Source organism: Crocodylus siamensis, chromosome 1 (assembly GCF_052110815.1).
Source record: "Crocodylus siamensis isolate JL-2025a chromosome 1, ASM5211081v1, whole genome shotgun sequence".
Classification (NCBI taxonomy): Eukaryota; Metazoa; Chordata; order Crocodylia; family Crocodylidae; genus Crocodylus; species Crocodylus siamensis.
Window position 1 is genome coordinate 171,507,757 of NC_143395.1, and position 26,069 is coordinate 171,533,825.

The 26,069-nt window shown below is 40.5% G+C and overlaps 1 protein-coding gene across 1 annotated transcript in view; it reads left to right on the plus strand.

Annotated features, from left to right (window-relative positions):
• Nucleotides 1-26,069, plus strand: part of USH2A (usherin) — a 653,616-nt gene that overhangs the window by 417,048 nt on the left and 210,499 nt on the right. The window contains exons 38-40 of the mRNA XM_090031530.1: nt 9,508-9,658; nt 9,841-9,983; nt 20,160-20,788. Of these exons, the coding sequence (XP_089887656.1) occupies nt 9,508-9,658; nt 9,841-9,983; nt 20,160-20,788 (923 nt within the window). The remainder of the gene's footprint in view (nt 1-9,507; nt 9,659-9,840; nt 9,984-20,159; nt 20,789-26,069) is intronic.

Consider the following 26,069-nt stretch of genomic DNA (forward strand, 5'->3'; position numbering starts at 1 on the left):
AGCCATATTATTACAGCATTTTGTCAACAGAGATGTTAGCTATGTTAGTCTGAAGTTGGGCAGAAGTTAGGACATAGTGGCACCTTAGGCTAGGGGCAGAAGTCACACATAAAACGGTTTAAGTGATCGGAAACTGGTTTAAACCTGGAACAGAAGTTCAGGGCACATAAACCATTTTCAAGATGGCCAAAACTGATTTAAGATAAACCTTGTTGGATGTAGTATCAGAATTAACTGATTTAGGTCAAACCAGTTTGTGGAAATTCTGTTCCAGATTCCTTTCCAGTTCAAGTTAAGTGACAGTCCCCCCAGGATCCCAGGATGCTTTGCAGCCCTCACCTATGCTGTCTGCTTGAGTGGAGCAGGGTTGGCCCTGCCCCTCTGCTCCCTAGCCTGCTTTCTGCCTGTCAATCAGCTCATAGGAAAGGGAGGCAGGGGAGTAGACCCCCAGACCTCCCTAGCCAGGGTCTACACAGTGCATGGAGGAGGGCAGGGGGAGAGAGAGCCCCTGTGGTGGGGGCTTTTCAACCATCAGCAGCCCTCCACCCTTCCCTGCACAGCTGATTGCCTTAGCTACTGCCACAGGAGGGAGGAGGAAGGAGTTCCCAAGACCCTGGGGGTGTGGGCACCAGGGAGCTCCCACCTTAGGAACATTCCTCCACCCCAGCCCAGGGCCCCCTAGCCAGATGGGTACAGCCCTGGGGAGCTGAAAGGAATTCCTGACTCCTGAATTCCAGCTGCTGATGGCTTCAGTGGGTGCCACAGGAGGGAGGGAGAAAGAGTCCTCTGGCCTGTGTGCCTGCCCATGCAGACCAGCATGGGGGTACCAGGGAACCCCATCCTTGGAGGGCTCCCTCCCCACCCAGGCCAGGGTCCCCTAGCCCAGGCAAACCCCAGGGTGCTTATGGAACTTTTCTTCCTCCCAAAACCCACAGCTGCTTGCCTTATGAGTCTCAGAGATACCATAAGGCAGCCTTAGGGAGCAAAGGGAAATTTTCCTGCTCCTCTGCAGCTGGTTTTGCCTCAGCTGCTGTGAGTCTAAGGCAAAACCAGTTGTGGGGGAGTGGAATAATTTTCCTCAGCTCCTTGAGGCTGCCCTAGGATGGGGGACCCTGAGCAGGGGAGGGGAGGGAGGGAGCCCCATGCTGGGCTGCATGGGCAGGCACTTGGCTTGAAGGACTGCTGCTTTCTCCCTCCTGTGGCAGTAGCTGAAGTACTCAGCAACTGGGAAGGGGGAGGAGGTGAATTCCTTTCAGCTCCCCAGGGCTGTCTGGGCTGGGGAACACAGTGGGCTGGGGAAAAGTCCCTGAAGGGGAGGGTCCCCCAAGGTGGGCCAGCACCTGGACAGGGGGTTCCTCAATTGCCTGTGGGGAGACAGTGGGGGGTTGGGGACATGTACTGGGGAGCCAATGGGGATGGTGACACTTGGCTGGGCTGGCAATGGCCAGCAGGCTGAGAAAAGTGTTCTAGCACTACCTCTCCCCCCCCACACCCTCTTACTAGCCAGGGTCAGTGCAGGCTTCCCTCTGACTTTCCCAGTTGAAAACTGAATGTCACTTCAGTTGGTTATCAGTTCACTCTTTGCAGCTTAGAGGAAGCTGCGTAGATTAAATCGATTCTGCCTTGGGCTTTTTGACTGTCTGAACTTAGCCTTAGATTCTAACTGGTTCAGAGAGGCATGAGGTAGGTAGAAATCACTTTCATCTGATGCTGTGAAAAAGTAGGTGTGATATGGTGACTGGGAGTCCTGCAGTCACTTGCAGCACACCCTTGCTTTTCAACGAGACAGTATGGCTACAGCACACTGCACAATGTGGCTGCCGAGCCCACACCTAGCTACCCTGACCTTGTTAGAACTGGAGTCCCACTTCTTCAAGCAAGGATCCTATCTCTTGTGACAGCAGTGTACTCCAACTAGTAGTTGTCATATCAATGTTAGGCTTTTATAGGTGCTACAAATTTAGATATTTCTAAATGAAATATTTGAATTGCATGTATGCAAAGTTTGTAATACTTTGTCACATTCCTGTCCTAAGATACATATCCAAGAGAATCCATTGTTTTGAATGTCCCCATTGAACCTATCATCAGAAATATGTATATATATTTTATTTCTAACATGGACTAGACTTGAACTGATAGATATGTGTGAAGGCCTTATTTCTGCTTTCAAGCTCTTGATTTTTATGTTACCCCAAGATAGAATATTTCATACTCAAAGCTCTCTTGGTATCTAAGAAAATCCATGCACGATAAATAAGACCCCCCATGCTTCTACTGGAAAAATTTAAATGATAAAGATTTCAGCTTCTTCTAGTCATTCATACAAAAAAGCTGGGAATATCCTGTATGTATAAGACTGACTAAAACCTGCCCCCTGTCTACCTGCCACCAATGTCTCCCAGGGTAAATGAAAAGTTCAAGTGTTTCTGTGAGAGTTAGGGAAGTACTGGGCCCCCATGATGCCTCTTTGCATGGAGTGTTGCCTATGCGAAGTAATTGGAAGCATAGAAGATCATATGTATTTACCTGTGGGACCTATGATATGCATCTTCCTAGAGCACATGGTGGAGGTTTTTTAGTGTCTTTACGATATGATAGTTATTGGCCCTGTATCATTTTCAGTGGCATGATGAATAATTGGTTATAACAGGCAGTTATAAATTCCATTCATTGTCTCTGTGGCAAGTATTTATAACCATTAATCAGTCAGGTAATTGATTATCAGCTTTATTTTATAGCTTTCACTGTTTAATCAAATTTCAGTTTCAGTAATGTGGATAAACTTCTATATAACCTGGGTAAAGAAGTGGGTCTAGATCCTCTTCTCAAAATATGCCAAATCATCCAAATCTGTCTTACTGCTTTTATATAGCTCTGACTTCAGTGTGAGATAACTAATCCTTTAGGTAACAGCAGCCTATTACATACCTTTTTTTCCCCCGATCATGGTGTTAAAATGGTATGAGAATAGCTTAGTAACAGTGGTGGTTTTTTGTTGGTTTTTTTGTAACTGAAGGATTTTCATAAGGGAGGTGTCTTAAAAGTCTCCCTCAGACCTTGACCCTGAATGTAAGGCCATTAAATGAAACCCACCTTCCTGGTGCTTATTTGCTTTCCCCACTCAAAGAAATATACTGTGCAATTTGGGACACTGAAATAGCTGATGACATGGACTAGATATTAAAGTAATAGCAGGTTTCATATGAAATTGAGACAAACTTTATTATATTAATTTGTTGTGATTTTAAGTTGCCTGAGTACTAGAATACTGTAACAGTAGAACTTGCACTAAAGACTTCCACAAAACTGCAACAACCACAAAAGGCAGAGGATCACAACAAAAAGGAGAAATATCTCAGGGTTTGACTTCCCAACCTGTTCCAGAAAAGATGAGTTATGTCAGAAGTGAACAGGTCAGCAACCCCGGCCCTTTTCAAACAATATGGTCCTGATAGCAGAGATCAGCTTTGAGAGCTACAAAGTAGAATGGATATTAAAGAAAAAAGAAGTGTGGGTATATAACTGAAATGAAAAATCAAAGAATATTGTGTGTATATGATGTATGGAAGTTGTGAAAGGCAGGGTCTGGGATTATTGTACAAATTATTCATTGAATACGTGAAAGGGCTGGACTAAAGGAGTTAAATGACAAACCATTGTGGCTACCTGTGAAGAATATCTGTGAAGATGATTGCTGAAAAAAGAGTTTCCAGTAGGTAAAAGTTTATAACTAGCATACCCTTCTAATGATGGTTTATAGTCTGAATGGCAGACACATTTTTCCCAATGCTGGTAGGTATGGAGAATACAATACTAGTACTTTATGTGGAAAGAACCAACAAGTAGAGTATCAGGCATACCTGAGAAAATCCAGGGAAGCAAATGTCAAGGTACAGAACAAGGTGCAGCATATCACCATAGAATGTATCTGGAATAAGGTGGTTTCAGATTGGGCCCCTAAGATAGAAAATAGATGAAAAGTGGCTAAAGTACCACTGCGATAAAGTGCTTTGAACCCAGAAAAGAATGAGATTGGTCACAACTAGAAATGATATTTGTCCAAAGGCAGGCTAACAGAAACATCAGTGTTATCAACACAAAAGCTCTTTGCTCTTATGGCACAAGCTGTGAAAAGCCAATTCCTTTCCCGGCTGTTAAATGTCTGCTGTTTATCATTTCCATGCAGACATGTGTAAGAAAAATATTTAGTTAAGACTCAAATGTAGCATCTGTGCTATTTTTAAATATTTTGCATGTGCAGATGTGGCAAACTATTAGAATTACATTTGCATAGTTATAAACTCGTATATTGGCCTATCTCAGCAACAGTAGATGCAGCAGGGCCAGGGCTAGATTTTGATCTCTGTCTAATTGCTTTAAAGCCAGAGTGGCTTTCCTGTATCCACCTTAAATTTACACCAGTTAAACAGAGATCTGAATCTAGTCCTTCAGCCCCCTTGTGCCAGGCCCTTGTCCTGCCACCTAAGGAAGATTGCAGCTGAGCCTACTTTCCTGCCATGACTTTGGTATTCCCAGTAGCTCTGGGGTGTTGCTCAGTGGTTCATAACTGGCTCAGGAACTCCCTCATTGGTGCATCTTTGGTGGGGCTTCTCCTCTCCTACATCCCGCCCCTTTCCATAGGGGTGTTACAGTAGATCCAGGCCATGGCTTGATGTAGTTGCAGGTGGCTTGATGGAGCACAGAAGCCACAGGAATCTCCCCACAGTCCTGCTACTCTCCAGGAAAAAATGCCAACACAAAAACAACTTAATGTAGCTTAGTCTGGTGGGCAGACACTGTTGTCCCTGTGCTGAGCTGCTCAGTCTTGAGCTTCAGGGATCTAAGGTCTGCTTCCCCAACCTTGCTTCCCCTGTGGGCTACTTGACCCTTTTTCCTCAGGTTCTTCCCAATCGGCTGGTTGGCCAAGTGTTCCAGGGCCTCAGTGTGTTCCCCTCTGTGCTCACTCAGGGCTGAATGTCACAGTGTGCCACACTGCAGTGTGTGGGCTTTGTGGGCCATCCCTACACGGCTCACCTTTGTTGGTGTCCACCTGGCTCACTAGACTGCACTGTCCCATCCCAGTTTAACCTTTGATGGTCTGGGCAATCGTTGAAGGTGAGCTTGCAGGTGAGCTTGCTGGAATGCCAGGCTGTCTGTAAGCAGGGTCAAGAGGAGTAGTATTGCCTCCAGGCCTTGACACTCTACGGGCTGGCAGGCCTCACTGGCTCAGTCGAGTTGGCTCATTCCTGGCCCATGGACCTGGCCTTGAGCTGGCTGCTGGAGCTGTGCCTGGGTCTGCCTCCTGGCTGGGGTGTGTTCACTCCCCTGTCCTGGCTGCTTCCCTGGGCTCACTGGCTGGCAGGGGAAGCATTGGATTACTTCCAGGGGTGGGGGGATTTCCAGCTCTGTCTCCAGCATCCAGATACTTCCCACCTTCCTCCCAGCCTCTAGGCCACTTTTAAAAATGCAGCCTCTAGGCCCCACACCAATATAGAGTGGGTCTTCCAGCCATGGAGCACCAGCTGTACCAATTGTGGTGCAGCCACCTGAGCTGCAGTGCTGAGGTAAGCTGGGCAGGGTCCTGTCACCTGAAGATCCCTTTTGCTGAAGAACTGCAGTAGAACGGAGGCCTGCTTCTTCCTCTGCTTTACTTCAGGCAAGTTCAGTTAATTGCGTGGTCCTATTTCACGGCAGGTGAAAGTAGAACATAAAAACCACATAAACAGAACCAAAAATTGCACTGATACTGTCACAGAACTGCCATTTAAGCACATGAAGGAGAAACAGGATTAGGCCTTTACAGTATACCTACTACCTATACAGTGTTTTTTCACCCTTAGATTTCCATGTGCTTTCTGAGCTGATAACATATGTTTTGTTGGATGAGGAAGCATATCATGTGGGAGTTATGATTCGTTACAAAAATTAGTGAGCAAGTCAGTGTCAAAGCTGGGAATATAACTCCTCTCCTGATGATCCTCCCATACCTTATTGCCTTGCAGGCAAAGTCTTGTTGCCAGTTTAAGTAGTTTGTCATACATAAGTCTATACCCATGGGTGCATCCAGACAAGCGTGCACATGTGCTTCCACAGGGACAACTAACAGCGGCATATAGTTGTGCCACTGCTACTTGTCCCTAGGGAATGCCCATATATGCATGCTCTGGTGCATTGGAGTTTGCCCCAGGTGGGGTAGAAGAGGCTCGGGCCAACACCTAGGCTGGCCCCAGCAGCCTTACCTGGGGCCCTGGGGGCCTCCTGGGGGCCTTGTGGGGCTGCAGTGGAGGCAATCCGAGCACATGGAGCCAAGCTGGCAGCCAAAGTGTGGCTCTGGCTGGCCAGACTCTGGTTTCAGGTGGCACACCCTGTCCCCACATGTGCCACTCCATTTTTTTCTGCTGCAGGTTTTTTTGACACTGGCATCTTTGGCAAATTAGCAGTGCGGCAAATGCTTGCATGTGCAGCACATGTGATTTGCAGGACTGCAGATGGGTCTGCAGCACAGCAAGCTGCACATGCATGCTTATCTGGATGCACCCCACTTGTTTTCATGATATAAAAGTTAAGGTAGGAGTGTAATTAAAGATTTTTTTCAGCCCTTGTACTCTTTGTAGATGAAGCATGACTTTTTACCAGGCTAAGTTAGGATTTACTGGACAGGATGTTGATTCAGTAGGTTGCAAGTAGAGTGGTTGCCCCCTGAGGGTCATATTAAAGCTTGAAGGGAGCTTTTTGAGCAACATTGCATCTTAGAGACAATATATCAAACTGATAGATACATGGCCCTTCTGTTGAGAAATCTGCGGTGGAATTATTGCCGGTGGCTAGTTATTGCTTGGGTACTAAGGAGCCTCTTGGGAAAAAAGGTAGGATAAAAGGGGTTAAACTGAGGGAAATATTACATTAAAGGTCTCTGTTAAGAGGACTATCTGAATTGGCCACTAGATCTTCTGTATGCAATTTACAATGACCAGTTTGTTTGGGAAGCACTCGTAGTTTTAATGATCAAAGTGTGACCAAATTTATTGAGCACCTTTCTCATTATTACCCAACAGAGACTCAAAAGTGTTTTATTCCTGTGGAGTCTACTTATGTGTTCTTTCTGCATTTTTACAAGTGCACATTAATGACATTCTTTGCAAGTTACAGGAATATCCTTTGAACAAAGAAGTGCTCTGTGTACTCTGACACAGTGATTTGAAAACCTTAATAAGCCAAATTCATCCCTTAATTAAAAGGGCTTTCCCATAGGATAAATTTGGCCCAATCTTTCTACTGTTTTTTTTTTATTGTACTTTTATAGTGGCAGATACCTGAACACCTAGCTGTGATTATCTAAGGTATTCAATTCTGCCTTGTGAATATGGTTATAAAATCAGCATCATAATTATTATATTTTTATAGAACTCATTTTGATGCTTTTTGTTTGTAGACCTCAAAGAGCAAAGAGGATTACCTCCATATTACAGATAGAGAAACGGAGACACAGAGGTTAAGTGATTGGCTAAGAGTCACAGGAAATAAACCTAGGTTTTTGACTGCTTCGCTGCTGTGCACTGTCTTTGGAGCAGGCAGTGTTTTAGTTTCATAACACTTTCTTCCAATGCAGTGATGTTAAGACTATTTTATTGGCAAATTAAAGCTCAGGTAACTAGTTTCTGGTTATCTGAATATTCCCTCTTGCATTTTGAGCTAGGACTGATATGCTTCTGATCTTGAACTGTGTAATTTTTCAGCGTGCGTATAATGTCATTTCGTGCACTTTTTGCATACAGCTCAATTTTAAATGGGGCATCTTATAGGAGTGTTTTGTACCTTAACTATTGAACATTTGTGAAATCACTTTGAGATCCTCTGATTAAAAATTCTTTCTATACTAGTGGCAAGTATTTTAATTTGATTTACTACTGCCTTTTGGTTTGGTTTTGTATTTGCTTTTTGAAGCACCTTAAAATGGATGCCAAAATAATTCATGAATGTATATAAGTAGTATTTTTGCACATTCTGGTTTTAAAAGATATATTATAGAGCCAAGCTCTAAATTTAATTATACTGGCTCTACTTATAGTGGTCACTGGACATCAAGTCAGTGGAATTTCTCTTGCTTTGCACCAATGGACGGTAACAAAACAGCATGCAATTCACAAACTGTAGCAAAAAAGAATTCAGGGACCATTTGAATTCAGGGAACATTTGAGTCACAATGTCCATTTCCTTTTCTTTGGGAGACATCTTATTTAACACCGAAGAGATAAAGATTATAAAATTTAATTACAAGCTACTATTCACTCAGCAGTCCAGGTCAGCAGGTCTGGGTAACAGCTGTAGGTCCTATAGTTAAACACACTGTCCTGACACTGTGTTGAACTATAGATTGGTTTACAGTAATACTTTAGGTGGCCAACTGGCTAAAAAGCTTTCAGGGAGGTCAGTAGCAGCAAAAGAAAACAGCAAAAACAAAAATTTTCTATTTGACTGTCATTCATAGTATCTAACAAAGCAGGCTGTAGCCTACAAAAATATGTGCCTTTCTGAATGAGTTAGCTACCCTGCCCTGCCTTCTATTTTAATGACTGTAGCAAGAAACAAATAGTAACTACTGAATTAGCAAAGACAAAATAATTTACAAGAGTAAATGGCAAAAATACTCCAAAAAGAAGGAAAGAAAACCCCCCTCCCAAAACAAGCAGTACTATATTTCTGTTTAACATTCTAAGAAATATGCTATGATGATATACATTATGCGTATGAATGTAAAATGTGTTTTGTAGACAAGAGATTTCTCCAGCAGGTTAGTGCTGCAGATAAAGGAGTTTAGTCCTATTGATTCAAATAGGACTAAAGAGGCATTGGGTGCTATAGCACCTTCATACACAGGGGTCTTTGTCCTTTAAAAACATATGAAACTAAGTAAGTATTACTCAGCATAGCTCCTTTCATTTCTTTTGTGTTATAATAATTTACCTTATTAAGTATCTACCTTATATTCTGAAAGGCGATTACAATCCTGGACGTGATAAGTAAAAGAAAAGAGGTGGCAAAAGGAAGAAATATCCATGTCCCCAAATTTCAATTAATCTACAAGGATTGATATGTAATAAGTGTTTCATTGCATTTTTGTGTTGAGTTTTAATGATAAAAATGTTGCAGAAAGAAGGGACTTTGCTTCCTTTCCCTATGAGTAGTTCTTCTGACTCCCAGGTGCACAAAGGTGCCAGAATCAGGTGCAGAAAGAGAGGTAGATAATATATGAACAGGTGGTAAGGAGTATGTTCTGTCTGAATTCCTTTTAGTTTTGGAGAAGCTTTTAGCCAGTGATAGTAATTGTATTGGAAGGAAGAACATAAAGTAGTTCAGTAATGAAAATGTTAAATTAAATGGACCATGTTAACATTGCTGTTGATCCTGAGGAACAGTTTTTCCAGTATATGGAGCATTTCGATTCCATCCAGCATATGTTCTCCACAGTTTTCTCTGCTCTAATTCATCCATGTTTTTCGACAGCTCCAGATGGCGTGCTGCCTCCAAGGCTTTCATCTGCCACTCCGACCAGTCTTCAGGTTGTCTGGTCTACACCAGTTCGCAGTAATGCTCCAGGCTTGCCCAGTTACCGACTCCAGATGAGGCCTAAGCGTTCTACGGATGAAATCCTTGAGTACGCAAATAATAAACATTTACTGTTAAGTGTCAGTGATGAGTAGTAAAATTATCTTAGAGATGACTCACCTCTATAGTGGATCTTGTCTGTTTGTAAAACATTTAATGCTTCAGTCTTATTCCCTCCTGTCCACCTTTTGAATTTTGTATCTTTGTAACTTATACTTCTTTTCTTTACAGGTTGCTTTCTAGTCCTACTGCTTCGCTAAGCTACATAGTCAGAGATCTTCAGCCATACACTGTGTATGAAATGAGGTTGAATGTATCCAATGGTTATGGCAATACATATAGTGACTGGGTCCCTATGATTACAGCAGAGGACAGTAAGTGGCCTAAAAATGTACAGTTCAATCCTACTTAGTTAAACATCCATTAAGAGAGAACATTAATGGGTATTTGTCTGATGGCTCACCTGCTACCAAACTTGATTTCTTTTTTTTTTGTTATCAAGTTTTACTAGCTTTATAGTAATATAACACTTTCCCCTGAGAAGTGAGCTACAGTAATTATAGAATAATAGAAAATTATGGTTGGAAGGGACCTCAAAAGGTCATCTAGTCCAACCTCCTGCTCAAAGCAGGCCCATTCCCAACTAGATCATCCCAGCCAAGGCTTTGTCTAGCTGGGTCTTAAAAACTTCCAAGGATAGAGATTCCACCACCCCTCTGGGTAACTGTTTCCAGTGTTTTACTAGCCTTTTAGTGAGAAAAGTCTTTCTAATACCTAACTTAAACTTCCCTTGCTGTAACTTGAGACCATTGCTTTTTCTTCTGTCATCTGCAGCCATTGAGAACAGTCTATCTCCATTCTCTTTCAACCTCACCTTTAGTTCAGTTAGTAGAGTCTCCTTGTAGTGTAAACATATAATAAAAACATACAACAGCTTTCTTGTAGTGTAAATGAGAATGTTACTTGTTTTGTTATCACTTGGCTAATGCCATCTGTGTAGGATTTCTGGCACTGACTTTACAGTATTTCTGCCTGATGCTAGGTAGAGATACCTGAGTTAGCACTGGTACTAGAAACAGTATGACCATTTAAACTCAGAGTCTATCCGAACTAATTCTCAGTAGATAATTTCGTTTGCACAGAGCTCTCCACTAACAGGACTATACAGTTTCTGCTACCTGAACTGACTCAGATAGCTCTGCCCTGCATAGGGCTGTGCCATATCCCTAGTAAAACCAATGCTCTGTTTGAAAAAGGCTTTTACCATTTCCAATCTCTTGCCACGTCTACCACTTCTCCCATTAATTGTTCTATGTTTTGAAAACCCACCCACTTACATTTTGGCTAAGTACAGAAATTCAAAAAGACTGAGGCAGATTAGACCCAGTCTACATGGGTTTCTCTCAGCTGCATAGATTGGACTGGGAGGTATATGTTCGCCCTTCAGTGGGGGGAGGCAGGCAGATGCTTGTACTGGGTGAGGTCAGAAGTTCCAGGAACTAATTGTGTCTGAGGACTGCCTGTACAAAAATAAAATCCCAACATCTTGGCCCTGACTTTCAATGTAATCATCCCTGATTTTACAATTGTAAGCGATCAAAAATGGGGACCTAGTATTTAAAGTGAGTCATAAGTAATTAGTGTACCATTAGCTATCACCAGCTGAGGGTCCATTGTTATTTCCATTCCTTTCCCTATATCAAATTCAGAAAAAATCATGTTTTAATCAATATATAGTTTGGAGACTTTTTTATTTGAACTTGAGCATATTATTCACTGTAGATAATTACTTGTTACCGCTTGCCAGCCAGCCTCCCAAACCAGCTGGCAAGCGGCGGTAGGGCAAAGCCCATGCTTCCAGTGCTGATGCGGGCATGGCAGTGCTGGGAGCAGGCACTATGCCCAGCAGCCATTTATCCCTTCTGCTCAGAGGGAGCTGTGCCCGCATCGCACCCCCTCCTCCCCAGCCCTGCGATGGCTTGCAAGCAGCAGCAGGGCATAGCCCCCCTTCTCAGTGCTGCCATGTCCACATCGATGTTGGGAGTGGGGACTTTGCACTTCTGTTGCTTGCCAGCCAGCATAGGGGTGTGGGTGGTACTGCTGTTTGCCAGCCGGCATGGAAGGAGGGGTGTGTGGCAGAGCTAGGAGCGAGGACTATGCCTTGCTGTCGCTTGCCTCTTCTGCCCAGAGCAAGCCATGCCTGCATCTTGCTCCCCCCCAACAGCTGGGCAAGTGGCAGCAGGGCAGAGCCCCCTGCTCCAAGCACTTCTGTGCCCACATCCTGCACCCCTCCCAAACCCTCTCCCCGAGTAACGCACGCCCCTGCCCTGGCTGGGCAGCTTGTCCTAGCCCCAACCCCAATCCCTCCCTCCTCCACACTCCTTCCATCCCCCAACCCCAACAGACTTACCAGCTAGAGGCAACTGTGTCATCTGCCTGCTTAGTCCATGGTCAAATCACTGAATCTTTTCTGAATCTTTTTTTGAATCAATTTGGATGCTTCAAATCAATTCAGATCTTTTAACTGGTTTCCCAATTTGATCTGGATTCAGAGATTCAGTCCCCAAATCAGGCCAAATCTCCTCTAAATCGAATCAGCTACTGAAATGTCACACAGCCCTGTTTAGTATGGCCTAAGTATGATGTGTTACTTCAGCCTTACCTAAAATGTTTGGGTTAAATGGAATTGTTCAGATCAATCACATGGTTTTATTTTTTCTGTAAATGAGATCAGATGAGTACATGAGCACATCTGGCAGCCACATGCATAAACAGTTTAGTATCTGAACATACCTGCATATGTAACTTGTACATTCATTAGCATGCACACAATGCATGGTCCACTGAAGTCAAACTCAAGTGCATAGGATTTAAATAATTCCTGTAAACCCTGATTGAAATACGTGCAGGTATTGATCATAAGAGTATTGTAATACGGCCAAAATAAATGATTTTAAACACTAGCAAAAATTGGTAAAATGATTCGCCACTACTAGCCTTGGACTAAGGTTTGAGATTCATGTTCCTCTTTTACTAGTTGTGTTACTTTTCATCTTTCATTTCAAAAAGTACTATTTTTGTAGTGCAGTTATAAACTCCATTTCCTCAGGGAGCATGGTCTTCATTTCCATGGGGTTTTTTTCCATTTGTTTTGATACTGGTAAGAAACACATACTATTCAACAACTTCTGTCTTGTAACGTATTAATGTAGTGTTCACTTCTGAAATGGTGAAAGAGGGCTCTGTATTTCTGGTGTCATTGCAGAGGGCTGCCATCTCTGAAAGGATGTTCAATTCAGTTGACAAAGACTGAATGACTGTCATTGGGCATAAGTAGCATTTCTGTCAAGGCTTCAACATGTTGCTCATAAAACCACATACACTGACAGCTCGTTGCCAGAACCACAGTTAATTCCTGGTCCTTCTAGCCAGCATCTTTTGTCTCTTTAAAGTACAGTTTTGATACCAGAAACTTCCAATACCTCTTACCCAGATTAAATATAAATGTGTCCCCATGCCCATATTTAAATTTTACACTACTAATACATGTTTCTCTTTTTTTAACCAAAGCATAGAATATCCATATAAATATCCTACATACATATTAAATAATGCATGTATGCATGCATATATGTGTGTATGTTGTTGGCCTGATACTCAAGTAATGGAAGTAAGCATAACACATTTGAAGTTAATAGTTACTTTACATCAGGTACAGATTACTAATTTATAACAGATTTCTGCACTGAGGTAGTGGAGAATTGGAAAAAAGATGGTAGGAAAGTCAGCAAATACCACCATAAAAATCCGTTGTGTCTGAAAATAAAATGCTTTAATACCAAGATAAGGAGCTTTTAATGCAAGAAAGATGCTGAAGAGAATTTTAATAGTTATTTAAAATATTTTTGCATTTACATCAGTATGGTAGCAGTAACCAATTCCATGCATTTTTAAAGGTCTAACCTGCTAGTGCCAAATAACAATAATGTACGTTTCCTATGAATATTTAAAGACCTGTTAAATGTGTGTTAATAAAAGATGTTTTGTTCCTGAGATTTTGGTCAGTATAGTGTCAGACTATTTGCTGCCAGACAAATACAAACAATTCATGAAGTTTTGTGGCTGAATTCTGCTTCCAGTTAGCTAGATGTAAATCTGGAGTGACTCTCTAACAAACTGCAGAAGTACCCAGAGTGTATAATGAGGAACTGAGACCAGAATTTCATGCCCTGCATTTAAGAGAGAGGTAGTTAGTCATGTTAGTCTCTGGATTAGTCTATTAGATGTGACTCTACCCCCACCTATCCCCACATTTGAGAAGAAAATGGAACTTTTCACCAAGTACAAAAAATCACCTTAATTTCCCCCTGTACTTGGTGAACTTTGGAGTTATAAATAAGTTGGTTACAACTATTTGTGCCTGAAGATGGTTCTGTGCCAGCCCAACATACTTTTATTATAGCTTCAAGTCTGCTTTAAAGATTTGAACAGCCCCCAAAAGGTGAAATTTGTCAGAGGGATAGTCCTAAGGTTAGGAAGTTGCTTTTTGCTGTGCCTAAGGAAATCGATCCAGATTTGGCTAAGTTATAAGCTATTGACATGTGTTATTTTCACATGTACTTTAGAAACATTCTGCCTGCTTTTAATTCACTGAATGCTCAAGATGCACAATGAGGGTTTTCAGGGTCTGCACTTGTCCCACATATTTCAACACATTTCAGTCAGAAACAACCTAGTTCTTCCACAAAAATCCCAATCAGCCAGTCATCCAGTCCATGGGTCTTTGCTATGATGACAGCCATTTTCATAATTAGTTTCAGACAAAAGAGCATCCACATGACTCGGTGATGAAGTGGGGAGTCTTCCCATAAACTCATTATACCTTTCATTTGATGATCTGTCCAGTTTCTGGAATCTCTTGAGTTCTGTAAACAGCTGAATCTGCAGAAAAAGCCCCTGACTCCTGCACAATTGTTCTCATATCAAGAAGAATTTGTCCAAATCTGTCTGGGCCTTGGTGGTAGGACCTGAAGAAACCATCAGGAAAATTCAGTCCTCCTTCACCCTCCAAATTTCAGCAACATTCAGTGGCTCAAGTTTGTATGCTTGATAGGAATTTCTATTTTAACGCCCCCCCCCCCCCCCCCCGGTTGGCATATATGGAATTTTCTGATCTGTGACTGAAGCTACCAAAATGAAGAAATTAATGGTATATTGATGCCTCCCCAAGAAATGCTGCCTTCCCTTAGTTTTAGCAGGGAGCTCATCCCCTGTCATCTGTTCAAGGACAAATGACTGTCAGGTTGGTGAACTCAGGTGGTTAAAAATACGGAAAAGTAATCTTCTCAAAAGTTTTAGTTTACATCAGTTGCCTGAAGCTTTGAGTAGTGGAGAATGCAGCAAACACATGCTTTCCATATAGTTCACCAAATAAAAACAATGTGTTGTATTTATTAGTATATTCATTTCTGTAGTGCCTATCATTATTCCCTCATGAAATTGTCTGAAATGCTTGTGATCAGATGATCTTTGATTAATTTTCTTTTTAAGTAGTCAATTATGTCATTGTCAGAAGTATAGGTGTTCCCGTCCTAAAGCTGACGACATCTCTGTCCTGTCAACACACGCAGAAAAAATATTGTCCCATATATAATAACTACAGTAGGAATCTTTATGTTACATTATAGTTTAGGGCAGAATGTGAACTAAAGTGAGAGCACTCAAATGCTGTGGCTGCTGAAGAGGAGTTATTTTCTTCTTTGAATAATGTTTAAGCCAAATAAGTTATGGTCTCCTTTTGAGCAGAGATGCTGCATTGTGTTAGTATTTAGAACTTCACCAACCGGATGCCTCTGACAAAATAGATGGCTCAAAACTAAGTTGGGAGCATCTACACTGTTTAGTTAGTGGGCTTCCCATCAAATCTTATCTCTCATTAGTTTTAACAGGCAGTACCATGATCCAGCTCTTAGTATGTTAATGAATGTATGTATCCCATATATTCATTGGTGGGAGAATAGCCCCCTCCCCCCGCCCAATTCTGTACAGCAAGTAAATAAACATCTGATTCTCAGCAGGTGATTAAGCAAGATTAATGTCAATTTTGTTCTTTCATTTTAAGTAGAGACTGAACTTTTGAAGCGGATGAGCAAAATAGCCTACCATAAAAGATAATTTCATTTGCCAAAATGAAACTACCTTCCAGTATTAATGTTGTAATGAAATAGCTTGAAATATGAATCAGGGATCTTTGGGGAAAAGATGCCCACTGTTCTCATTTTGAGTAGTTAGTTCTATAAACAATTACATCCAAGTAAAGAGCTTTATGATTTTATTTTCATCATTGGCAGGCTGAACTGTGTAGCTGTCATACTTTGCAGTCTTCCCTCCAGTGACAACCGCATTGACAACATGTTATACTCCACATTGATTTTACAGTTAAGGAGCTGATTGTGATATATAGGGATTTTAAGAATTCAGCTGAGAGGCTGACTTTTGCCTTTTATCATTCCATTAAAATTTTATAACCATCTTTTTCATGTCATTTCATCCATGAATTCTTACTTTAGAAAGTGATAGCTACTGCTGTGAGCATAACTTTTCTCATGTTCAGAGCTTTTTATTGTATTAGCAAACTACCCCAATTATAGTTAATACTCATGTTTTACATAATTGTGGTGACCCTTTCAACCAAGAAGTATCATGCTAGTTGATTTGTATATAGAATTAGATGATTCTGCTTGCCATTTAAAAGGAAACTACACTATGTGAGTGTTGGGGACCAGTATTTAACGCTTCCCTATCCAGTGGGGCCAATTAACCATCTCTCAAATGTCTTGTTTGAATTGAGAGAGTTTTAAGTGTCTCTCTTCTTAAAAGGGCAGTGGGGAATGTACAAGTAGATGCACTAGCTATGAAAAAATACACTTTAAAAAAAACAATACAAAACTGAAGTTAAGCATCTGTTCATATACATTAGAACAGATCATCTTTAAGGGATACAAGCTCTGTGGGGGTTTAAAGCACAAGTTCATCTAATAATCACACATGTTTCGCCTATAATTCTTGCAACTTATTCAGTAGAAATAAAGGACTTATCCTTCAATCACAACAGAGAACCTATTGCTTGATGTTTTTTTTCCCTATAGAAGTTCACTGTCCGATAACTCCTTTTTCATAGCAATGCAACTATAAGTTCTTTCTTTTTTTAAAAAAAAACACCTTAAGTTCCCAAAAACTGCTTTGCAAGATCTGAAACCTCAAAAAGGATTTTTTTCCTCCAGGACAAAATTGTTATATTAAAGAATATATATTTGATTTAATCTGGAAAAAAAATCTAAACTGTTCCAGGTTACAACCTGAATGGCTAGGTACAGGTATAAGTGATGACTGGCTGGATTTATTGTAAGGACAGATCTTTTTCTAAATAAGGATGTAGAGGTCCAACTCATCATGTAGTGCCTTATTGTAAATCTAGAGTAACCAAATATGATTATGAGCAAAATTGGACCCATGGTCTGGAACGCATTTTCTAGGAATCATTTTATAATGTTACATATAGGGAAGGGAAATACTTGTGCATATCTGTAAATAAAATAAGTAAGCACTTCTAGCTATTCTGCTTCTTTATACTACATAACACCATTTAAATTCTATTGATTTTGTGGACTCATCCTGATTTCCATTTAGAGGTGTAGCATCTGGGAGAAGAATCTAGCCTTCTGACTCTATTATTCAATAGTAAATAAAGGGCAAGACTTTGTGCCAGAATTATTTTGGTTTCTAGGCTTCCTATTTCCCTAGATATTTTTTCATTTAAAACATTAACAGGAATGACAATATTTTATGCCAGCATACAGCTAAAACATTTTTTTCCTTTGAAGTGGGTTCCCCCAACTCCCGCTAATGACTTGGATTGCATTTATACTTCACTTGGAAGTAAATGGTTGCATTAAAAGCTGCCTTATATGGATATTTTGCATATGCAAATATAGCACAGCAGGTAAAAGAGAGACATAGAATACAAACAGACATAGCTGGATTTAATTTTTAAATCCCTGATATTTGAAACTTACCACAAAAAAAAAGAATACCCAAATCCAAAGCTATTTTAAACAATTACTAAATCCGAGTATATCTTTTTTTAGGATTTTCAATAAAATCTAATGTTCACAGAAAAATCTCATAAATGTCAAAATTGCTATGGGCAGAATAGGGGGATATAGTATTTTCTTGATCTGCTGTAGCAATTTATAGATTTCAGGACGTGGTTTATAAGAATGCTAAATGTTCTGGAATTACAGCTGTTACTGATCAGTGATTGAGCCAGATTTGTGTTATTGCACCATGTTCTTGCTTGTACCTAGAGAGCAGTAAAGCCTCAATATAATAAAAAGCACCTGCATTTTAAATGAAATTTCAATTGAAAAACTTAACAGCCCTTCAAATTGCAGAATTTAACGCAGCCCAGTAAAGCTTAAATAACACTTTGCCTCCACAGGCTGAGGGTTTTGCATTCAAGGTGACTTGATTGTGTCGCATGGTGAAATTATTTACAATTAAGGAATTTCTCTGGAGGGCTGCAGAGTATTTGCTGTTCCACAACACCTATGCAGGCATATGGTCGGTCTTTTTCAGTATTCATGGAGGCTCCTGAACCTTTATGATAATTGAATCAGTTAGAGTGCTGAGTGGAGCAAGCATAAAACCTGTTAACCTAAAGGTCAGATCTGTGCATTGTTTATTTATCAGTAGGTGAAAGAGCTAAATCGGCAGCTTCTGTCACAGTCACAGTAAAAAATCACCTATAATATTAACAGGGAGTAGATAAATTGCAAAAAATGGATTAGAATTATAAACAGAATGAAGTAAAATATTGAATATATAATGAGAGATGCAGCCGAGGTTTACTGGGCTGTAAAATATGCAGCTTTGTTATGACTGTGTTATTGGTTGTAATTAGTAGCTGGTGCTCTAGAAAAATATCAACAAAAACTGGAGCTGCAGGTCTAAACTGCTACATCTCCTTCCATTTTTTTCTAGTAGAACAGCATTCAACATAAGAGCACTGCAATGTTATTTTTTGTTGAATTTTTCTTGGTTGCTTTTTAAAAACAAAGTATCACTGATAAGATATACAGATGCACTCTGCACAATTGTTTAACTATAGCAAAAGCTCTGTTATCCGGCACCCATAGGGAATGGGGGGTGCTGGATAACCAAATATGCTGGTTACCTGAGAGGCATCTTTGCCTGCTTCCTGCTGCGTCTGGTGCATCAGTGTGCTGGGGGACAGGCACTGCACCACCCCTTCTGCCCCTCCCCTGTACAACCTAGAGAGAACAATCCCTTCCAGTCATATTGGATTACATGTTAACTTTATTAATTTATCAATAAATTTGATGTGGCCCAAAGTGGGACTCATGGCCTGAAGTGGTCTTCCAGATTCGCTTTTGCTGTGTTGACCGACATGCCAGTTAATAGAGCATGCCAGTTAATGAAGTGCCAGATAACACGGCTTTTACTGTAGTTAGCACTGGCCCTACAGTTTGAAGGGAAATAAAATAATAAGTGAATTTGGATTTCTCTCTGTGGCAGCACACCTTTGGTGCCTGCCACTTTAAGGGCAGGAGCAGGCAGCCACCAGGTGCCTGATAAGGGTGGCCATTTTCAAACATAGGCCAGAGAGGTAGCAGTCTGTGGTGAGCAGCCAAAAAGGCAACATTGAATTAAGCCGCTCCTGGAACACTTTGGAGGTGAGGGTGAGGCTATGGGGATGGAGGCGGCCTCATTGGTCTTAGGCATGACCTGAAACTGTGCCCTGCTGGTGATGGGTGCCTGGTGGGGCTGTTTGTGGCAGGATGGCCCCAAAGAAGTGCCAAGCCAGTTACCTCCCCATGGAAAGGTGAGGAGGGGTGCCTCATAACCCCAGCCCCCAAAATCTCAGTGGGTAACCTGGCAAGGAGGTCAGCAGGGCCAAAGGAGGTCCAGAATGGGGCAAGGTGCCCAGAGCAAATGACGGGCAAGGAACCCAGAGTTTGGGAAAGGGCATGGAGCCTAGCAAGTGGTGTGGAGCCTAGTGAGAGGCAAGGATCCCAGAGTGTGTGAGAGGCAAGGATCCCAGAGTGTGTGAGAGGCAAGGAGCCCAGTATGAGTGAGGGGCACAGAGCCCAATGAGAGAGGCTGGAGTTAGGAGTTGGGATATGATTACATTTTGGATGCCATCTGTGAGGCATGGGTCACAGTGTAGAGGAAGTATGCAGCTGTGGATAGTGCCCCCTGGCACTGGGACATGTTGAGGGCAGTGTCCCACATTTACTACCAGTTTATCATAATAATGAAGTTGTGGCAGGCGAGACTGGGTGGCCTGCCCTACGTAGACAGGTGGGCAGGTCAACTTAAGACTCTGCCTGTAGCTTGCCCCCTGTCACACTGTCATAATTTGAAATATGGATTCATTTTGTAAATACAAGTTGATAATTCTGAGTTTCATCAATAAGAGAATTTGGGAGGTTTTTTTAATCACTTTTCCCCCCCCCTTTTAATTATAGGCCCTGGTCCCATTGATCCACCACTTGTATTGAATGTTACATCTAGGGCAGTGACCATCATCTGGCAACATCCATTGAAGAGAAATGGCAATATTACCCATTATAACATTTACCAAAATGGCCAGCTGTACACTAAAGTGCCAGGAACAAGCTCTAATTGCACAATATACCACTTGCGTCCTTATACAGTCTATCATTTTCAAGTGGAAGGCTGCACCTCTAAAGGATGCTCTCTTTCACCCAAGGCCCCAGCTATACAGACTTTCTCAGACTCACCTGAAGACATCCCTGCTCCAGACTTGTATTCTGATACACCCACATCTGTGGTCATATCATGGCAACACCCAGTTCACCCAAATGGTTTGGTGGAAAACTTTACTATAGAAAGGAGGACTAAAGGAACAGGACAAGTGTCTACTCTTGTGACTCTGCCTCTGAATCATTCCAAGAACTACATTGACCAGAGTGCTTCCCTGAGCCCTTGGAAGAAGTATGAATACAGAATATTGGTGAGCACCCATAATGGAGGCACTAACAGCAGTGCTTGGTCAGAAGTAACCACCAGACCATCGAGACCTGCAGGGGTTCAACCACCTGAGGTGGAAATATTAGGACCAGATTTGGCTCAGGTAGGCTGAGTCTGTTTTGTCTCATGATTTTTTTAATATATTTTCCTTGTAACTACTATGAATTTGACAGAGAGATCTGCTGGCTGAGTTAACAGATTTCACTGCTCTAGGGATAAGTAAATAACTCATGTCTGGCCTCTAATTCAAAACCATTTTAGATACAGCTTCGGATTTCCTCTCTCTTTCTCTCCCTGCACACTCTATTGAGGCACTTCTGTTTTTATCACACACCTGAAACATTTGGACCATCACAATGGAGTATTTAGCCTTAACTATGCAGTCAGACCAAAATAAACCAAAAAAAGGAGAAATAATTAAATGAATAATTAAAACAAATTCTTAACATGCTAATGAATGATACAATACTTTTTATAAATATTAAAATACTTCTTTGAAATTATTTTTTTTTTTAAATGGCTAATGAAGTAAAAACAGCATCATCACTCTGCTGATTTAGGAAATAATGTCTTACAGGACTACCTAGGAAGTTTTCAATTATTCACATCATTCAGTTGGGAATGAGCTCTAGAGGACAGGATAACTACCATTGTTTTGGCTTGCATACAAACTTCATTCAAGGGAAATTAGTGTAACCAAACAAGAGGGATTTTTGTAGCTTAGAAGCCTCTTTTGTGTAAATACACACATGCTTCCATGGATTCAGGCTTGTACTAATGCCAAAAGTATTGGTACAGTAGCTTGCTCACCAGAGCACAAAACAAAGGACATTTGCATAAGACTGAAGTTCATCTGTTAGATTTATTATTTTTTCAGTATAAACTGTATTTTCAAAAGATAAATATAAAATGATGTTACTTAGGCAGTATGAATAGTTTTAGAATATTAATTGAAGCAATAATCTAATTTTGTATTGTTCAGCACAATTTGAAGGTTTGACAAGAGTTATTCATTTTTAAACAAAGTGATCTCTTTAAGCTATGTTTTAATACTTATGGAATTGTATGTTACATCCATGTTAATAGTGAATTCAGCATATGAGTACAGTGGTTATAATGACTGACCACAAGCAATTGTGAAATATTGCTAATCTGTCTATTGGGGCTTCTTGCTTATATACTTTCAGGTAACTCTGTTTCTGTTGGTAACAAGCATCTCTTTACTGTGAACTTTTGTAGATACATCTTTTAACATCTAACAATTTACAGCAACCCTTTTTAAATGTATTTTCCAAAAGAATTAAACAATAGCGCTGAATTAAATAGACCAGCAAGTAAATTAAACATATCTAGACTTAAGTTCAGAACTCACATTGAGTTCAAGTCTCTTTGAGCAGGAAAAGAAATCAGTGTTTATCTTTAATGCAACATTTAAGCACAAAACTTCTCTTCTGTGTGCTATTAATGCTCTAGCCTTACTTTAAAAAAATCAAATTAACAAATTAGTTTTTATTTTTGTATTGGATTATTTTTTAAGTAATTCAGGATATTTGTTCATTTATACTTGTATTTTCCTCTGTGTCGAGCCCAACATTTAAGGGATCTACTCTTCCTGAGAGTAAATTACTTCACTAATCTCTTCTGAGACTCAGGAATCTGGCAGCACACTGCTACATTTTATTCCATAAAATATCAGTTTCAACATAATAAATCCTTTTTGTCTTTTCTTTCTTTCTTTTTTTTTTTTTTTTTACATTTTGCTGTCTCAGTGGTTCAGATGCTTATTTCTTGTTTCCCAATTTCTCATTAGTGTTCACAGCTTTTTAACGTCTACACTGTTGGGTCTTCCATTTCAGGGAGGGATGTAGGTTCATTTCAAGTCATGACTTCATGTTGTTTTTCCCTGTACCTGAGCTCAAATCATAATCCCAAATGGAGTAGGTCTAATTATTTTTAACATTTTCCAATGAAATGTTATTTAATTTCATTGAGCAAGTTGAAAGCTCTCTAGGTATATATCTTTCCAAATGCACCTTCACCTGAACATTTGCATGTGTTTATAAAATATTTACCTACATCCATCTGAATATTCTTATATTGTACTAGTACTCTGATGAAAATCCTCTGGACACAGTCTTCTGTTTCTGTTTTACTAAGTTCTGTTGAACTGGGCAAGTATCATATCTTCAAGGTAAAAGAAGTATTCTGTAAACAAATGACAAGACTACCTTGTTGAGTTTAATATAGTATGTAGGGCATACCTTAGCTGGAACAATACTTTGGATCTTTAGGCACAAAGTTGTAGCTATAATGATGGAAAAGTGTAATAGCAGTATCTTCAAAAGAAATGAAATACAATTGAATAATTAAGTTCAATAATAGCATAATGAAACATTTGTTGTTTCCACAAAGAACACTAGTTTGCTCTTTGGTCCCCTTTGCCTGAATGTGGATGGGAAAAAGTAATCAAAACTCATAGTAGAGGTAATACCTTTTATTAGACCAACTAGATATTTGCAAAAAAAAATCTTTATTTGAAAGCTTTTGGGCATACTCACCCTTCTTCAGGCAAAGGAGAATGCAAAGATTGTAATTTTTTGATGGAAATTTCTCCTAGGTGGCATTATCTCCAGTGGCCTGCACAAGGGCGGGCTGCAGAATCCTCCTGAAGCACAGATGATTTCCTTCTACTTGACTCTTCATGTATAGGTGGTAAGGGTCATGTCCAGTCAATGGAGAAGAAAAGAGTTGCATTTGCAAGTAGTAACTGATCCTCTTGCCTTCTTTCTGTACTCTGCAGTTTAGTGTTTGGGTGGTCTCTGAGAACTGGCCTACAAATTGTTTGCAGTTCCTCATCCCAGAACCATGTTTATTTTACTTCTAGGTAGACTGTGGAGGCTGGCACAGTAATGGTTTCTTAATTACTGAAATTTATTCTGAATGGAGAATTGAATATGGAGGTAGCATGAATTTGGTTTGGATGGCTTTTTATTGGTAAACATCAAACTCCTTCTAGAGTCTGAGTGAGGTGTGCACTAACTCTCTAGAAAAACATGCCATGAAACCATCATGAATATAACATCTGCTTAAGTGCTCAGAACAAATTCATGGAAACTGCTTGCACTGTATAATGCACTTGTCATATTAAATAGCTATGATGGCAACTCTTATGTGAAGAGCAGAAAATAAGCAATCTCTTCAGGAGATAGCCAGCATGAGACTTTAATTACCTCTTGCCCTAGAGAGAGCTGTCCTTCCAGGTTAGAGCTGAAGGTATTGGAAGGACGCTGTGGGAAAGATTACATTGAGAGGCTCCTTCAGCAAGCCAGGCAAGAGAATCAATAGAGGCTTTCAGCTGTCAGTGCAACCAATCCCTAAACCATGAGCACAAATATTTACTTAAACCAAAAAAAGGGAGAATTTATTATAAAGAGAAACATATTTCCATTCCTTTTAGTCATAGAATCAATATAAATGATTTTGTGATGTAAAGAATTCAAAGCGCTCTAGCATAGTACTCACTGGAGTATACAGCTTATTTTCTTAGACCTAAGCTTTCACTCTGCAAGAAGGAAAAATATCAACACGGCAGGTCACTGTCTCAACATAAACATTCCTGATTCCATGTGTGGTCCTTTTATATTTAATTTTAATCCGAATGGCCTTGTATCAAAATCACTCAGTTTGCCTTCATATGCACAGCAGAAAATGTAAAGATGCAGATAATATTTATGCCTCCCATTTCTGTGACACCTGCATGTTATTTTTTAATATTTTCTGAATTGATAATGTTCATGGTAGTGGAGTATACTGAGCAATAAACTGCTTTTGTGGCTGATTAAATGCCAAAGTGAAGCAGAGGCATTCAACAACTGCAAAAGCCATTTATTTAGTATATTCCAATGCCATGAACATTATTCCTGTTACACAAGATTTGCTATACCCTAACATACAAAAGCAGAAAGGAAATTGATTCTTTTTCTTGGGAGGGCTGCAATTGCTATGCCGCCTCAATCTCACACTTCACACTGATATGACATTGGGGAGTGTAGCTGTGTTGAATAACTGGAGAAGCAGGTTGGTTTACTCAGTGAATAATTATTTTAGGGAGTTCTCTGTATAAAAAAAGAATTATGTGGCTGGGTACATTGAGCCAGATCTACTGTAATGGTAAATTACATCCTCCTGCACTAGACTGTCCCATTTAATGTATAGAAGGCAAGTTCTTTTTCTACTACCGTGTTGGGGTTTCTGTCTGAGGAGGCCAGCCTTAATCACAACTATGGGCTGTGGCTACTAGAAGTTATTGAGATGACGCACTGATTGAAGCCTTGATGTGCTGACCAGACTCCTCTACTTCAAGTGAAGTTACATGTTATACCTAGCTCATACTAAAGGCACCTAAAATGTGACTGCCCACCTGCTAAAGCTTGTTAACTCATGTTAAGTACCCTCTGAGCTTCTCAAAGTTGTGCCACTTCTGGCGAGAGAGAACTCCGTGCCATGCTACCTAGTTCATGTTAGGTTAACTTCGGTTTGCTCCACATAGTTAAAACAAGCACGATCCCTGGTGGACCCAGAAGTGGACTGGAAGTGCTTCTGGTCCATTTCTAGGTCTGCTGCCAAGTGTGCTGGGAAGCCCCCCACACTCTATCTGCCCCAGTATCGCAGTGTTGACAATCCACCTGCTACCTAGAAGTACGTAGAAAAATCATTTAAAGTTGTGTCTATATCCAAATTGAACTCTTTCCAAACTGATCCAGAGGGTGCCGATTTGATTCAGAGAGATTAAAGGGTCTTGTGATTTGATTTGGATTCAGAGATTCACTCACCGAATCACGCCAAATTTCAGTCAAATCAAATCAGCGACTGAAGCTTCACACAGCCCTAAAATGTAATTGTCCTTACATTCAAATTAAATTTCAGATGCCTTATATGGAAGGAGAAAAATAATAAATTGTTGTGATGTCATCTGGTGTCTTATTTATATATATTCTGTGCTGACCTACTAAAAATCTAGTGTTGTTTATTTTTTTTTGTGGGGAGGGGGTTTGGTAGGTGGTCCCTTAGCATCTGCCAGTAGTTTGGTTTTCTTTTTCCCTTTTGTGACCTTGACCAAGGAATGAAAAATTGTTGTCCCATGTATGTTTCTACCCTTGTAATGAATGAGGAAGTGACATAGGCTTTTTAACTCATCTTTTAGTTCTTGTTCATTATTTTCCTGTGTAAAGTTAATTCTCAGTTTCTTCCATCTCAACCCCATTGCTGCATACCTCTGCAGGCTGAGAGCAGCTAAAACTTAAGGCAACTTTAGGAGGGGCTTAGAAATGCACTCTGTATCCCTTCCTTGAAGAAGGTCCCATTTTCCTTACCCCATTATATTA